This window comes from Arachis ipaensis, chromosome B8 (assembly GCF_059453495.1).
Source record: "Arachis ipaensis isolate K30076 ecotype BB chromosome B8, ASM5945349v1, whole genome shotgun sequence".
Classification (NCBI taxonomy): Eukaryota; Viridiplantae; Streptophyta; class Magnoliopsida; order Fabales; family Fabaceae; genus Arachis; species Arachis ipaensis.
In genome coordinates, this window is record NC_142443.1 from 65,945,128 (window position 1) to 65,963,622 (window position 18,495).

At 34.7% G+C, this 18,495-nt stretch overlaps 1 protein-coding gene across 2 annotated transcripts; it reads right to left on the minus strand.

The window, feature by feature from the left end:
* Positions 1-772: 772 nt before the first annotated feature.
* Positions 773-7,761, minus strand: LOC107613263 (BTB/POZ domain-containing protein). Of its 2 annotated transcripts, none has more exons than XM_016315188.3 (9): positions 7,478-7,761; positions 7,055-7,193; positions 6,320-6,827; positions 6,091-6,221; positions 5,563-6,005; positions 4,312-5,439; positions 3,811-3,963; positions 1,968-2,804; positions 773-1,184 (listed from the first exon to the last, which is right to left on the minus strand). In XM_016315188.3, the coding sequence occupies exons 1-8, from the start codon at positions 7,561-7,563 to the stop codon at positions 2,360-2,362; spliced, it is 3,033 nt and encodes a 1,010-aa protein (XP_016170674.1). In that variant the 5' UTR covers positions 7,564-7,761; the 3' UTR covers positions 773-1,184; positions 1,968-2,359. The 2 variants fall into 2 exon arrangements, with proteins under 2 accessions (XP_016170674.1, XP_088353349.1); XM_088497223.1 differs by having other exon boundaries at positions 6,091-6,203; positions 7,478-7,756.
* Between the last annotated feature and the right edge of the window lie 10,734 nt (positions 7,762-18,495).

The following is an 18,495-nucleotide window of genomic DNA, read 5'->3' on the forward strand; positions in this document are numbered from 1 at the left end:
TCTATCTAAATTCAAATTCATAAACAACACTGATTTTAGCAAAGAAGGATAAAATTATTCATAATCACTTTATTCAATTGCATTCTATTCCATTCAATTCAAAATTGTTGAAGAATGAACCGAAATATTATCATAACAACACCATTGTATAATAACAAATGAATCGAAAATTGTGTTCATAAACAACACTGATTTTAGCAAAGAAGAATGAAATTATTCATTATCAGTTTATTCAATTGCATTAGATATCATTCCATTCCATTTAATTCAAAATTGTTGAAGAATGAAATTAGATAAAATTAAGAACGATCCAAGCCTCGTCCACTTGATTCGATTCTGAAGAATAATCCAAATCACTCTCATTAAGAACTTGAATCATTCATTGTTTTGGAACACCAGTCGATTTAAAAAAAACAAATGCAGATCGAAGCCAGAAGAAAAAGAATAAAATTAGAGGAAAACACAACGAAATGGAAGAAGAAAACAAAAATCTAAAGAGAAAGAGACAATAATCAGACAAAATCACAGAGAAGTCAAAGAAGAAGAAAATGTTTACGTTGATGAGGAACGAAAAAAGAAAGATTTACATTAAATCTGTTATAAGTGGCATGGCAGATGACTCTAAATCACTTGGTTAAATTTGATTAGTAAAATCACATGAATACAGAGCATTATTGATTTTTTATTATATTAGAACCCAGTTAAATACAAAACACATACATATTAAATGATTATTGAATAAATATCGTATCTAAAATATATCCAACGACAATTTAACAAAATCTCTGTCAATCATAGTACATTATTGTTTTCTATCAAGGTCAAAGGTCAAAGTTGTAGGACCAAGCACACTTGTGAAGTGTTAATGAATTACATCATGAAGGAAGTGTCTCAACATTTGACAAGATATTACACTAATTATATGTAGTTTGTGTGAACCACTATTGCTGTTATTTAGATTTATATACATTGAAGGAGTATATCTCCAAGAAGCACTTAATATACCACATTCTTCCTCTACACTACAAGAACCTCATCATTCACGAAACTTTCTGATGGTACACTACTCAGTCTTCAGCATGGTCTAAAATATGTTGGCAATAAAATAGCATGCAACAAAATCAACTTTTGTTCCAATCTTGATACACTGGCAAGCTTCCAAGTTTGAATTAATTACCAGATACCTGAAACAGCCAACAGAGTTAAAAACTACAGGGAAATGAGAATCTCACAAGAATCGATAAATATTCAACCTGAACTAGTGTGATAATGCGAGTTATGTCTTTTGTTTGTTTGTTTTTTTACTTTAGTGTGTTTCTTTTTTCCCTCAACACTTACAGATATCATTGGTGTAGCTCCAAGTATTCAAACACATCAACAGAATTAGTTTCATTTTAGTTAGTTTCATTTTAATAATTTTAATATAGTTCCCTTTCTAAGTAAATAACCTATGCAGCATGTTATCCAATCAAAACCAAATAAACAAAAATAATTACAATAAGCAAGAATGCTATTCAAACAATTAAGTTCAAGGAAATGATTTTACTAATCTATTTAATGCATAAACATATTCCAATTCTCGGCCTCATCAATCACGTTAATTTTGAGAAACCACTTGAAGTTTTTCCAGTCCCTTGTTGCACTTTTTGGCATGGAAAAGCAAAAGCAATCAATACACTTTGTTTTGGAACAAATAGAAAACACAAACCAATTCCTTGCACAACATGGGCAAAGTTTAATTTTTGTATCCTACTTAGAATGAATACATCACAGCCTAATTTTAATGAGGAAAGCGTGTCCACCTTTATCTATCTACAATTATGAATTTGTTAGCATATGACATACCGTGTAGCTAAAACAGGATAAAAAGTTTCTTGAAGAACATAACTTGCATTCGGTAAAGCTATTGACAATTTGACATAACAATCATAACTAGCTAGAATGCATTGATTATACAAAATACATACCAATAAAGTTGAGGAAGGTATAAGTGATCATCTATTTGAATGATTTTGATTCCGAGCCTTGACCTGTAACACCACAATGAATTGATTGAAAGACAAGATTCAACTAAGGTCCATTACTCCTCTAGTTGCCAAAACAGATTGAGATAGATGCATGAATAAAATCCCATCCCACATGATAACACATCTAGCATAGTCCTTCCCCGGATTCTGTGCTAACGCAAGATGCTTGTACACCGGGCTGCTCTTTTTTTATTGCTCTTTATCTTCTCACTCAACTAATACACTTAAAATAACCGTCTAAAAAAGTTAGTCAGCAGACCTAAACAGGAAATACAATTTTCATCTGATATAGTGTCTCCCAACACATCTCTTGAATCTCCCATATCTACAAATCACCTAGAGCAATTTCCACCTTCTTGTGCGAACCGAATAGAAGCAGAATAAATTAAGTGAACTAAAGCTTCATCAAATTCTTCAAGATCACTAGAATCTCGTAATTGACGATATGAAGGAGCCATGAAATTCGCTGCAATGTCAACCAACTTCCACAAAGAGAGATTGTATGCCATTTTGATTATCCTAGCAGACAAGTGCCTGGCAGAATCAAGGCAAGACACAATCACATTCCAACTAGCTTCCTGAATACTTTCCAACATCCAAAACTCAGCAAGCCAATTAAGTTCCACATATGGTTGCAGATTGAATAGCTTTCCTTCATCATCCATATTATCCCACAAACATCCAGCGGGAGGATTTGGCAGATTATTGGAATAAAACCACTGTACTAGTTTGATCAATGCTTCCCAGCTAATAGCAACCTTGATGACTTGTGAATGACTGCAAAAATAATTAGAGATTGAAGACAAACCGCAAGGGAAACACAGAATAAATGAAAATGATAAAGGCAACAAAAATTATAGCAACCTGAGAAGGCTCATACAGATTCTTATTAGAAACCGAAAAAAATCCTTGCATAATCGGCCATGAAGCCCTAAACATGAAAACTTGAGAGTTCAAATGCACTTAGAATATATGTACATAATGCAAAAAGTGACAACACTGGACATGATTCCCAAATAAGTCACTTCCAACCAATTCTGGTATAAAATTATTTATAACTTTACAATCAAGAACATGCATCTTCCTGTATCAAACACTATTATATTAGAAAATATTTGTGTGGAGAATAGTTGCACAGAGGCAGGGCCTTAACCAGTATATAAACACCGAACAGTTTACATCAAGTCATCAACCTTTGCCCACTTAGAATGACATGAAAGCATACAATCACATCTTCCCTTATGATAGAAACCCAAGGGGTACTAAGGGATTTTATTAAAGTCTTCAAAGAGGAGACAATATGCTGCGAAGATAGAGAAGGATCTGCAGCAGCATCAAATGCGGACCACAGCTTCCTCACTCAGTATGTAACCGCTGCACTGTGATATTTGGGAAGCAGGGAATATCGGGGGAAAAATTCACTGTTCTTTTCCAGGAAAAAATTGAGTTAGACCTGAGCATACACTATGCTCTCGTTCTTTCTTTCACCATTAACTTCTGTTTTTGACTTTTTCCCTCGATTGGTCATCTTTTTTAAACACGCATTCATATACATTTTTTGGTTGTTAGCTTAATGATTATTTCCATTTACCAATTCTATTATATGATCATGTATTTCAATGTTCATGAGTTCCAGCCTCAATAAGGCAAAGGAGCAAACCACAGAACTTAATTTAAATACCGGGATGTAATTTTTACAATTTGCATATTAGAAAAGCTTTAAAGTAAAAGAAATATAAACTCTCAAATTCCAGATTATATAGGAGAGCAATTTGATAATCACCTCTCTTGCATTCCTGATCGGAATAAACCTTGTAAATATTCACAGCCAGACTGCAATATAACTTTGTGAACATGCGAATGTGGCACTGAGTTAGAACAAAAATTGCATGTCCACCCAACGAGTTCATTTGTTTCAGCTTCTAATATGACATCCCTGAAAAGAGAAATCGATATAATTAAAATTCCTCTTCAAAACTCATTTGAAACAAATATTAGCAACATCTAAGTTAGGAATGACTGTTTAGCAAGTTCAAATTAATGACTATTTTTATTATCCTATGTCAAACTATTTAAAGGATTATTGCCCTTTCAGTAACAGAATATCCATTAGAAGTTGTAATATATAGAATGAACAACAAAATATCTATATCAACTTAAAAAAAAATGAAAATTTGAGATAAATAAAGATTGAAATAGACATAAGAAAAAGAAAACACAAGATTACACCAATCACATGCTATTCTAAATGTACATAAGAAGCTGATCAAGAAGCAAACCATACGAAAAACAACTTCCAACAGAATTGAGAGCTGAAGTAAGATTCAAGCTGGGGAAAGGTGTGCCCCACTCAGGACATTGTCTATAGAGTAGTTGCAGAAAGGGCTGCAGATTGCAGCGTTTAGCAAGAATTTTCAACTTTTTTACCATATCTTCCTCTGCCTGCAAGCATCCGAAGTAAACATATTCCAACAACAGCACCAATGCTTCATAATCAACGTGAGCAGATAAACGAACCTCTCTCATAGTCTCTCCATATTTATCTGTTCCCTCTTTACAATTCTTGCTACTAGTCAAGATTTCACGAGGCAGAAGCGATGGACATCTGACAGCAAGAATAACACCATTAACATTGACAGAAGCCCCATTTGCCACAATGAGTCGCAAATCCGCATATTCTTCCTGATTAAGGGATTTCCCAATCCATTTTGCTAATTCATTAGGGAAACCATAACATCCAAAATAGCTTAGAATATATGAAGCATACCATCTCACTCCAGGACTTAAACAGGTGCTACTACAAGTCTCATGAAGCTTGTTGAGTAATTGAGCTTTAATGTATGTCACTGCTGTGGTGAATTTCTGAGTATGATCTTGTAAAAGGCTACACTGATGAACAAATGAAGACAAGGCCCACAAACCATAAAAATGGAGCACATTGGAACCTTCCCAATCTTCTTTATCAATGCAGCAACATGACCTTTCATGAAATGATGTAAGCAAATGAGGAGCCATGCTAGGCCTTTCCATATGAATGTCATTACTTAAACATCGTTTGACAATAAGAACAACTGCTTTCATTGCTTTGCTTTCGATGATACATTTTTGATATTCAGGTAAACTTGAAAGAGAATTTAACCCAATCAAGTTAATAACAAGTTGAAGTTTATCGGATGACCCAAAGCTTGCCAGGGACGATGTGTAATCTAGAGTATGTATTAAGCTTTTCAAGCACGGAATACCTATTACTTTCATTCTATCAGATAATACAAGCCTTGCATGTGAAGAAATGTGATTACATGGAGAATAAATCATCATTAATACAGCCCTTGATACTGGTTCACTTTGGAAACTATCATCATCATTTTGACATATTCGGCACCATTTTTGAATTGTGTCAACAAAAGTCAGACTACAGGAAAAGGAGACTCGAATTAGCAAATTTAGAAAGCACAAAAAAAAATCAAGGCATAGTATCAATGCTAACAATCATATTAAAATCTCAAGAAATGATTATAGAAGGAATATAATTTACCATGCACATGTAATTAGTGTGTTGATGTGGAGCTCACTTCCATAGGTATAAGGGTTGAAATTTTCTCCACAATGTATCATAAGGCACCCAAGAATGTCCCACAGATAACTCCTCAGACCAAGATGATAATTAGATTTTAAACCCTTGTTTGCTGTGGATATCTGTTCTTCCAAAGACAAGACATGCTCAGATGGCTTATCTTGAATATTTTCTAGTACAAGATTAAGGAGGACTCTATCAATACCATGTTCCCAAAACCTGATATGATGATCACCATCCCAACGGGTAATTAGACCCAATTGACATGCTTCCAATAATAAGGAACCATGGTTGATCCCTCCCTTTTTGGAACTCAATCCTGTTTCCCTCATCCCACAAATTATGGCATTGACAAGTGCATCACCACACAAATTCCTCATACGTATGAAATTCTCTTGGCATCTCTAAGCATCAAAACTACTTTGTTAGTGACAATACTATATATACTGGAATGTTTATTAGAGAGAATATGAATTATTAGTTTATTACCAATAGACATCGAGCGAGCTTAAACCCCTCTATTCGAACAACCTGAGGGTTTGATTTTTCCATGGCCTGCACAACCATCTCTACAAATACTCCATCTTCTATAAGTTTTTTGGCTACAAAATCGCATAAAGCTGGTAAAACAAATAGTAAATTAGTTTACATAAATAATGGAAGACAATAAAGCAAGCATCATTATACATCAGGGGATGGTTCAGGGATATGTTAATACCTAAAGATGTGTACATCTTTAAAAGTACAAGTTTAATAGAACTATCTGTCACCATGTGCATGTCTGCTAAAGCTTTCATAAGTTTAACATCACTCAAAACAGGGAACCTAGATTGAGGCCACCGCCACAGGATTGTGCTCAATAGTGAACCCATCTGTTCAAAATACTCAATTTTTTTTGCACCACCAGCAAAGTCTTTTATATTTCCAACAATATGAGTGGCAATCCCTGTGTCTTTGAGGGCTTCCATAACTGTCCTCTCACTTGTAGCACTCAAATTAGAGACCACCAAATTCAAGGCATTAGCACAATCTATTGCAACCTCTACTTGGTGCGAAGAGATTAAGGATGATAGGCAACAGACAAGTTCCACTATACGAGATTGCAATAGTGAATTCGGCAAAATACTAACTAACTTCACTGCAACATTTGATGCCATGCTTAATAAGGGACCACTTTTGCCTTCAAGAATACATAATAATGCTCCCAAAACATCAGATACAGATTCCTGAAAAATCATAACACAAGAAATTACTGTTTCATTGTGATTGAATCTCAAACATCAGGCCAAGGTCAACACTGTATAAAGTATAAATCCATCTATGAAAATAAAAACAAAAATAAAAGATATCACGTATATTTAAGAAGTTCAGTAAATTGGCAGAAAATCCAAGTTTATATGTTCATACAATGTATGATTATAGCAAAAGAAAATAAAATTTGCAAGTCCCAAACCTTTACAATAGTATGACGCGTGGCACGTGCATCTCCTGAGATAGAATCAAGAAATGCATTAATTGACCGAAGAACATTCTTCTGCACTTCAATGTTAGCGCATTGCCACTTCCAAGTATTTGTCTTCTCATCAAAATATCTGCCACAATTCACATTTCACACGGCGAAAAATAAATAACTAAATAAAAATTCAGGAACAAATAACAATATTCTAAACAACAACCACTATTTTTAATCCCTTCAGGCAGAATTTAAATGAAGAGCAAACGTCCAAATTGGTCTTCAGAAGAAACGTGGGGCATGAAAATAATTCTTTACGAAGATTTCATAACACTAATTAGGTATTGAAAACACAAAATAGCGAAAAAAGATAGCATGAATAGAACCAGAGATTAACAAAGGAGCTGCGGTTTGAGTTGGAACCTGGTTCCGAGGTTATAGGCACGAAGGAGACGTTGATGGAGGGTTTGGATTTGCACACTGATGGAACGACTGTTGATTGGTTTCATTGTGGAACTGCAATCGTTGATTAAACTATACACACTGTTCTTCGAGTTTGTGTGAAGAACAAAGAAGGGAAGAATACTCAATATTTGGGCCTTTTCGAGAAGCTCAGCGTGCGTTCCGCGTGAGGCCTTACTGGAAGTTGAAACACCGCCATGCCATTCAGGATTTCAGATAAACCGTGGAAATGATTCAAATGAGTCAAATTGCAAACTTCGAAAAATTATATAGAGCCCTGCAGTCTGCATAGGTATGGGATTTTATTTTCAAATAAATAATTTATTTATTTTAATTACTAAAATAAATAATTTGTAGTGTATTTGTTCATTTACATTATATTTATTTAATTTATTTAATAAATGAGATAATTTTAAATGTAATTTGTTTACATCGTAAAATATACGTTTAAATTATTTTTTTTATTATGCAAACGAGATATATGTATTTATAAATAATTAAATATAATTTTTAAAAATAATAAAAAATTAATAATTTAAATTAGACCATATTCTTAAAAATGGATAAATTAATAAATTATTAATATTTTTAAAAATTTGATCTAATTTAAATTATTAATATTTTTTATTATTTTTAAAAATTATATTTAATTATTTATAAATACATATATTTCGTTTACACTGTAACCGAGATAATTTTAAACATATCTCATTTTATAAACGATATATATATATCGTTTATACATTTAAAATTATCTCATTTAAATAAAATAAATAAATATAATATAAATTGATAAATATGCTACAAATTTTTTATTTTAGTAATTAAATTAATTAAATTATTTATTTAAAAACAAAATCCCAGAAGTTCGTGTCCAAATAATACGCATCCAGAGTCCAAATTACATATTCAATGCGATATTAATTTTAAGAATTTACGTCGACAAAAAAATGGATAAACTAATAAAGTGAAATATTAATTAATATTAAATTTAGATTAAATTATAATGTTGGTCTTTATATTTTTATTAGAATTACAAATTGATCTTTATAATTTAAGATTTGTAATTGAATCCCAAATAAAATTAAATTTTGTAATTTAATCCCATCATTCAAACAACATTTAATTTAACAGAATATTTGGTGCTACCAAAAACAAGCAATGTTATGAATTGTTTTGCATTAAGAGTTCTCGTGAAAGTAGACTTGACTACTAAGCTTGCAAAGAGAGAAAAATATGCACATGTTTGTGTTCAGATTAATATTGGGTTGCCGGTAATCAAATATATTATCGTGGAAGGCATGACTCATGAAGTGGAATACGAGAATTTACAATTAATTTGTTCTACTTATACACGGTATGGGCATAATAAATCGTTGTGCATAGAAAAGTTCTCGGAAAGGAAGGATGATTCTTTTAGTAATGGAAAGAATCATGAAGCCCCGACACTAATGCCACACAATGATCATGAAATTCAAAAAAAGGTTGAATTGAAAGCTTGTGATTTGGGTGAGAATTCTCGTGATTTGGACGATAATTAGGAGTTGTTAAAGGGAATGATGCAATTACGGAATTATTGGCTCCTCAAGTGCCTGATGGTCATGCTAATGAGGCGTGCATGAATGATGGAAAGGGCTGGCAACAAGTGCGGCATAAGCTAAAATTTACAATGGACATCCGTCAGATTTGAAGGACTAAGATGGAAAGCAGCACAAGTATGGTTCGAGAAGTCCCAAGGTCCAATTTGTATGGTGATAAAGGAAAATCAATTGACATTAGGATAGGGCAGCGAAAAAAACATGAAATTGTGCTATCTCCATCGCATCGAACTCCTGCACATCATGGAATTTCTCTCCAGAAGCAGCCGCAGCCTTTCTCCCTGCAGAACTCGCCTGGCTGCGCAACAGAGGGAACCTTAGTAGATGGAAGCCTGGCGGATGCAGCGTTAGGGGTCTGATGGTCGCAATTATTGAGGATCAGATTACGCCAGTACCACAGGACAAACCATCTATTGAGGTTGGTGATTCTATTTAGAGTATTATGTTCTTATTTATTCTGTCCCTATTATTTATGGATAGTTTAAATATGATTGTTTAGAACATTAGGAATGCTTCAAATAAGTTAGTCCAGGTGCATTGTAAGGAACTTGTTAGGAAATTTAGACATGTTTTCTTTATTATGGTTGAAACTCACTCCCCTTTTCAGCATTTAAAATTATTTTGAAAAAGGTTGGGGTATCACTCTGTTTGTATAATGGAAGCGGAAGTGCATAAGAGGGTATTTGGTTTCTATCCTCCATGCAAGGTGTTTGTTGTCAGTTCATTGATGCTTTTGATTAGAGTGTCTCTGTTGAGATTCAATTTGATAATTTAATTTGGAGGTGCAGTAGTATTTATGGTAGTCCTCAATTTAATAAAAGGGTTCTCCTTTGGGATTATCTTGTTGCACAATCCATGATTTTTCAAGGACCTTGAATTGTTCTTAATGATTTTAATGAAGTCATATTTTCTCATGAATCTAAGAGTTGTCAATTTTCTCATCAAAGAGCAGACAGGTTTGCTACTTCATTAGGGGATAGCGGTTTGCTTGATTGGAAGACTATTGGGAGACGATTTTCTTGGTACAAGAAGGTAAAAAATTATGTTAACGTAACAAAAAAGCTTGACCGAGTCAGTATAAATAGTGGTTGGTTATCTATCTTTCCAAAGGTTTATGCAGATGTTATAAATAGGCTTCAGTCTGATCATTGCCCTATTTCTGGTGCATTGTAAAGGTCGTCCTCAGGCTAAAGAGAATCGACCTTTCCAATTTGTTGCTGCTTGGGCTACTCATCCCGAGTATAAGGATATTATGAATCAGTCATGGTGGTTTGATAATAGAGGGATTGATGGCAAGCTTTTGGAAGTGCACAAGAATTCTTTAGAGTTTAACTCGAAGGTGTTTGGTAACATTTTTGTTAAGAAATATGAATTAGAGCATGATGAAGAGGATTATGCCGATTCGGAATTTCTCAAAATAAGAATCACTTCGTTGGTAGCATAGTCCAAACCGACAATCTATCCTCTCAAATCAACGTTTGATTTTTCAAATAAAAATAATTAACTGAGAGTAATTCAACCTCGGGTCGTTCTCCCTAGGAATGCAAATTGGGGTATCACACTTTTGGTTGTAAAGAAAAAGGCAGGGGGTGTTTGGAATCAAAGAACGAAATATTAAAAGAACTTAAAAGATAAAAGAACTAACAAATAGTCAAAAAGGAAATCAATGCAATTAAAAGAGAAAATAGGGTCAAAACTTAGTGAAAATGCTTAAATGCATGAAAGGGGCCTTGACTTGGGAATGAGAATTAAGGAATCCTATCATGGCCATAACCACAACTATGATAATTATGATGAGTCAATCTCGCTTCGTCAACCCCTAACATCGAAGAGTTAGTCAAGCAAGCATAATTGACCTTAATCCATAAGTCCTAGCTAACTTACCAATTAACTTGGTAAAAAGCTAGCGTCAATGAAAACAAGAGTCAACTAACTATCCAAGAATTACCACTAAATGTCAGACATTATGACTCTAGTATCCTAAGAACTTATTTCCCAAGCCAAGGTGTGAAAATGTACTCAAAATTACTAAGTGGTATTTTCACAAACACTTGGTGGGCATAAAACCAAAACATGAGAAATTGCAAAGAAAAATAAAAACTATAACTAAACTATTCACAAAATCAACAATAAACATGCAATCAAGCAAATATAAATCATAAAAGACCAAATTCATAAGCAAAAGATTCAAGAAATCAAAATTGCATATATTAACAAGTAACTTGAACTAAGAGAAAAATGTAGCAAAAGTATTGTAATTAAAGAGAAAATTTAGAGTACTTACAATCAAGATGAGCAAAATCCAAGATCGAAACTTAACTATAAAATGCTACAATGGAAATTTAGTAAAACCCTAAGAGAGAATTTTCTACTCTACACTACTCCTACTCCTAAATTATCTATGTATGTAACGAGGCCTCATAAACTAATGTAAACTAATGCCTTCATATGTGATGTTATCCCCTTCATATAGTACTTCAAACCAGCCTTCAGCCTTCTAAAACTAGGTCAAGAGGCCCCCAAAATCGCGAGCCACGTGCCTCATTAATGAAGTCACGCGCTATTACGTGTGCGTACGTACAGATGTGTATGTATGCACACTTGCTAATTTCTTTACTTGTGCGTACGCACACTTGCTGGTTGCTGCACGTGTGCGTACGCACAGGTGGTTGTACGCACGCACACGTCAGTGTGTGCTTCTTGTAAGAACCGCAACTAATCAACCGGTTAATTAAGTGATAATAATGCCCAAATTACGTTCCAAAAAGTTAGAGTGAGAATTTGAGGATTTAAATGTGATTTTTAGACTCAGTAGGTCTTTTTGAGTCTGCCCGGTACTGCACGAGAAAAAGTGAAAACCGTCAAAAACCTTAGAAAAATATTAAAAGTTGAAAACCGGGAGTTAATTTTAAAGGTTTGGCCCGAAGTTGGGCCAAACGGGCAAAATACGCTAACGGGTTGGACCGGGCCCAAGTTGGGCCCAAGTCCAACATATAAAAGGTTCATTTAATGAACCCATGCAGCAACAACACACATTAAATACAACACACACGTCAGAATTGAAAGAGGGAGAGGAGAAGAGATTGAGCACTATTCACTTCAATCTTCTCAAGCTCATATCTTGAGCTACAGAGCTCCGATCGTCGTACTGTTTGTGGCTACGCATTCCTTGTGAAGAGCTCTGCAAGACCTGTATAAGAAATTGGTAAGTAAAGCTCGAAATCCCTTCAGTTCTTCTCCTCAAAATTTTGGTTTTAGGGATTTGGGATTAAGTGAGTTTTTGTGATTTTGGATGTTTAGGTTCACTCTAATCCTTGCTTAGCATTGGATTTTGGTTATCAAAACTGTTGAAAAAGGTAAGAGGCATTAAACCCTTATGAGATTATGTTTATGTTGAACCCTAGGTTGATTTGTGGTGATTTGTATGTATATAGCTTGATTATTGTGAATTTGGGAGCTATTGGAACATATTGGTGCTTGTTGAAGTGGAATTAAAAGCTTGGTTTGGAGTTGAGAGATTTCTTGTGCTCATTTTGGGTTTTGGTGCATATAGGAAATCGGCCAAGGTATGGTTTCGGTTTCCTCTATGTAGTATATAATATTAATGGACACCTAGGCTAGTGACCTATAGGATAGGGTTGGAAATTTATATGTTGTTGACGATTGTTTGGGTTGATGATGTATAATGAATTGATGTTGTTGTTGTGGTTGAATGATGAAGTTGAGATATGATGGATTTGGATGAATGAATATTGTTGATTATTAATTTGAAGCATGGTTGAGTTGATGATAAAAATTGATAGAGATATAATGTTGATTGGTGAATATGTGATATATATGATATTAAGGTTGAGAATAATATGTGAAGGAAAATGTGGAAAGAATGGTGCAAAATGTTATAAAGTGTAGGTTTTGATGAGAAATGGAGTTTTGGAATGGTTCTATTTGGTATTGGTTGGTTTGAGTTGTGAGAATAAGTAATTTGGTAAATTGTACACTTTTGGTAAAGGTTGGTTTTTGGTGAACTTTGTTCGATCATAAATTTTGCCTCAGTTTTCAAAATTGATTGGAATTTGTTTGAAATTAAAGCTTATTGAAAATCCTTCAATTTGATATAAAGTTTGTAAAATTTGGGTTTTTGTAGAGGAAGTTATGATCATTCAAAGTTGGTGTTAAAAATCTGAAATTCTGCAAAGTTGCAGAATTTGGTGAATTCTGGTATGTGCGTACACACAGCCTTGTGTGCGGCGCACACCTCTGCGAGAATTGTGACCTGTGCGCACGCACAGACTTGTGCATATGCACACGCAGAGGAAGGCAATTTGCTTGCAGCGCTAGCACAGCTTGTGCGCGCACACACCAATGAGAAATTGCAACATATGCCTACGCACAGACCTGTGCGCACGCACACGTTGGGGAAGCCAGTCTGTTGGGAGCGCTAGCACGGGTTGTGCGGGTGAACAGACATTATGAATTTTGGCACCTGTGTGTACGCACACTGTAGAGCGTGCACGCGCATAGTCCTGTGAGTACGCACATGCCCTGTTTCTCAAATTTTATTTGTTTTCAACTATTCTACCTTTCCAACAAGGTTGTAAGCTTCTCTAACACCATTTTAGGATTCTTGGGCCTAGTTTTGGACATTTAAAACATTGGGAAAGAATTTAATGGTTTTAGATGATATTATTTGGAAAACTTAGATAATGGAGGCCTAGGTTTCTGGCGTGCTGAGGATGGTTTGATGTCATGTGATGAATGGTTGATGTATAAGATGAGAATTAAGGAACTGTTAAGTTCGGAATAAAAATGTGAATTGACAGTGACTAAGATGAGTCGAGGACTCGAATGTATGATGAGGAATCACTGATGTATTGAAACTATTTTCTAAAAAACCACTGCACTATTATTTTATATTGAGATTATGAGACGCTATGCGCTCGGCAGGGACGACGGTTGGATCTCGCCTGTCGAGGTAGCAGCGGTGGTGTAAGGGCAGTGGTTTGTTCCTCTTGCGTTGAGATGTGAGGTCTGTGGCAAGAGTATCCTGCTTGCATCCCTTTGGATCAATAGAGCGTGCAGGCGCAAATACCTGGACAGTGATCCGAGTACTATATCTTGGGGGTTCCCATATGAGGATTCTGAAGGGCGACGTCTCCATGGAGATGTGTCGGGTTGGCAGTTGAACTGACAATGTGATATCACAGCCAATAGGCAGACATTCATCATATGCATTTGCTATCTATTTGTATGCTTTGACTACTTGAAATGGCTTGCCTATTTGTATAACATGCCTAATTTCTATTTGGATTAATTACCTTATATGTTTCTACTTGTGTTTTACTTGTATTGTATACTACCTGTGTTTTCTACTGGGATTGAGGATGTTCGGAAGGCGGTGGCGATGGGATCGCAAGGAGGATCTGTTGGTGAAGGCTGTGGGACAGTGGTGTTTGGTTAGAGTAAAAATCCCCTAAGATAGAGTACCCTGTTTATTTATGTTAAGATTTGTATAATTATGCTTAATTGTTTTAGTATGCCTTAAGATTGAATCTTGTGATGGATATGAAGTCTAGGATTGGCTTTAGCATCCTGGGGTCTTATATCCTACATCACTGGGCACTGTTACTATACTGAGAATCTCCAGTTCTCATACCATATTTTTGTTGTGTTTTTCAGATGCAGGTCGCAACCCACATCATCGAGTTTTCTAGTTGGTGATAGAAGCGGAGGATCCGGATATCTTTTTGAGTCTTTTTGGCTTATTTTGTATATGTCTCTCACTTTTGTATTTTGTTTTGCATAAAGGCTTGTATTTAAGAGAACAAAACTTGTATAAGCTATTTTTACTGTCAGGTTTCTGTTTGTCTGTATATATGACTAGCCGACATAAACTCCGCGAGTCGTGGCTAGATTCTTATGATATTATACTATTATATTTTTATATATCTTATCTGTATCTTGTGCTCTAAGTTAGTAGCTTCGTAGTACGTTTTGCGCTCTTAAAATCCTATTTTGAGCTATATCGTTCATCGGGCTTCTAGATTATACTATTCTTTCTATATATATCATATGTATGAGCTTAGAACTGTCGTAATCTCTGGTTAACCTCTACTTTACGATGCGAGGTAAAGCTTAGGCTAATTAGGGTATTACATTTCTCCTTTGTTTTCTTCGTGTTCTCCCTTCTTGCATGCTTTCTTCCACTTTTGCCTAGCCATTCTTGCCCTTAGGACCTGAAATCACTCACACAATATATCACGACATCGAATGACATAAAAGTGGAATTAAATTGCTCAATTTGAGCACAAAAATGCATGTTTTCACTTTTAGGTTCAATTTAGGAATAAAACACAAAAGTATGCTATTTTGGTGATTAAGTGTGAGTTTATATGATGAAATCCATCCAATTTAAGTTAAAAATTATCGTCAAATATGAACTCATCAATTCTCCCACACTTAAATAATAGCATGTCCTCATGCTAAACACAAACAAGGAGAATGATCAAAGGGTGACAACTTATTGAATGCAACTATTTATATGCATGCAAGTATACTAAATATTATATATATCTATCTATCTATAATATCCTATTGATTTGGTGAAAACAAACAAACAACTTTCCAAGCAAGAATATAACATATATAGGGCTAAGCAAAGAAATAATTCAATGCAATCAAAATCCAAAAAATTGATTCAACTCATTAAAATGAAGCAACTTGCAAGAATACATGATAAGAAAGGTGGAGACATAGAATTGAGTAATCGAACCCTCACTAGGTGTGTATACACTCTCAACGCTCAGTGCTTAAAGTCAATTCACTCGAGTCTCCTCTAATTATGCTTTCAAGGAATTGCTTTTCATCTAACAATCAACAAACATGTGATGCATGAATGCAATTATCATAAGGACTTCGTAGGGTTGTAATGGGGTTAGGGTTAAGGTAGGACAAATATGGCTAAGTGGACTAAGATTGAATCCTTGATTAGTTTAGGTATCCCACTCAACCTATATCAATCCAAATCACAAACAATGCAACCTAACCTTCCATAACCTCTTTTTACACACATTCATGTATGCTCGTTCATTCATATCACATATACATTCCTTATTCATTTCTTTTCTCTTTGGAAAAACTTTTGTCCCTTTTATAATTGGAATTTTTTTTTAAGAAACCAAAATTTGCATATGGTTTTAGAATTTGTACATGAATGCACCCATTTCAAAATTTCTCAATGCACACCCAAAATTACTCTTAATCTTTCTTCCAAAGCTCCTCCAAAATTCCCCCACTCTTAAATGCAACATATTTCTCAACCTAAACTAATCAAGGATACAAATTAAGGCAAATCATAGTTTTTCACTTAAGGTTGTGATGTGGTGATATAAAAAAACATGGGGGGTAAACAAGGCTCAAAGGAGTTAACAATGGTGAATGCAAGGGTATGGCCATATGGTTAGTGAGTTTTAATTCAAAAATGGCCTCAATCATGCCAAATATATTCAAACATCAACTATTGGAAATAAAAAATCAAGCAAAACCAAGATCACAATCATTAGAATGTGTAACCATTCAAGATAAGCTCAAAATTCACAAGGTATTTTGTTCTATCTCTCTTCTATGTTCCATAAAAATCATTCAAGCAAGTTTAAAAATAATTTTCCAAATCAATTCAATAGAATGCCGTAAAGCAAAATTCTTGGAAATCTTTGTTGTTTTTCACCAAAATTATTTCCTATATGTATGTATATTGTGATGGATGCAATTTCATAAAAAAAATTTCCTAGTTCTTTCCTTAATTTTCAATATGCAAAAACCATTGTGAACAATTAGGACCAAAATTGAACTAGGTACTATGCTATTCACATCATCCAGTTACAACTTCTATTTATAAAATATATACAATGCAAAAGTAAAAATGCCAAATGCAATAACTGGAAATAAACTAAGATATATACCAAAAGAAAATGCAATGCAACAGTAAAAACACTCTAAATATCTACAAGAAACATAAGAAAAGACAACAAAAAATGAAGTGCAAAGTGTTCGAAAAAGAAAATTTACGCCCCAAAAAAAAAATTTGCATGGAGATCGCCAAGTCCAATGCATTCTCGGCATCTCCATCCTTAGTGTCCTCCTCCTTTGCCGGCTCCTTGCCTTCACGGCTCATTGATTGGAAGCAGAAGCTGATGAATTAAAAAATTATTAGAATTGATACGTTGCAAATATAGTTCTTAATTCACCGAAAATCTGCCTATCAATTTAGAAATGTGTCACAAAGAGTTTAAATCAAAATTACTGGGAGTTTTAAGTTCCAGGTCGTCTCCCAACGAGTTGCAGAGAAGGGTGCTATCTTATTAATCAGAGGTTCGAAGAAATTGAGGTAAGTAAATTGGAATATAAACTGAGGAAAATTAAATGATATGAATAAAAGCCTTGATTGGAAATTGATTAGTTAGAATCTCTATCATTGATGGAGTGATTTTTAAGATTGATTTATAATTAACGGTTACTCTGTTTAGTTATCCTTTACTAGGTAAGGGAAAGTCAAACAAGTTGGATTACTAGATCTGTTCACGAGTTACTACCCACTTAGTTCAAAGGGATTGACGTTGGTGACAGGGTAGCAATTCAACAATTAACCCAATTACAAATTTTCTTTCAATCCTTCCAACTCACGAGTTCCTTTTCAATCAATTTCCCATCAAGTAATGAAACTACTCACGCATTGTAAATAATAAATCCATAACACATAAAAGGGAATTAAAAGAAGACATGATTATTGGAATTGAAATTGAATTAAAAAGAAATAATCCTTGCATTAATTAATCATAAAAGTATCTGAATGACAAAATTGAACATAACAAAGAACATGGAAGAATAAAACCAAGTTAAGAGAACAAACTAGAATGATGAAGTCTTGATGAGGAAATAACTCTTCTCAATGTTCCAATGCTAAGGCCAATTGAAAATTAAAATTCTAAAAACTAGAGAGAAAAAAACCTAAGAGAGTGAAAAACTAGATCTAAAACTATTGAATGAATGTGTGTGTTGTTTCTGCATATTCTCTGACTCTAGTCTGCTGTTCCGGGCCGAAAACTGGGCCGAAATAAGGTCCAAAAATCGCCCCCAGCGAATTCTGCAGATTATGCAGATCGCACATGTCACGCGATCGCGTCGTCCATGCGGACGCGTCGCTTGCGCTTTTTTTCTCTCCACGCGTTCGCGTCGTCCACGCTACCGCGTCGCTTGCGCTTTCCAATCCGCGCGGCCGCACAAGCCATGCGGCCGCGTCACTGCGATTTGCGCTTCTTCGCGCGGTCGCGTGAGCCATGCGACCGCGTCACTTCTCGCTGGTTATCTCCTCAAATTCTTGTGTTC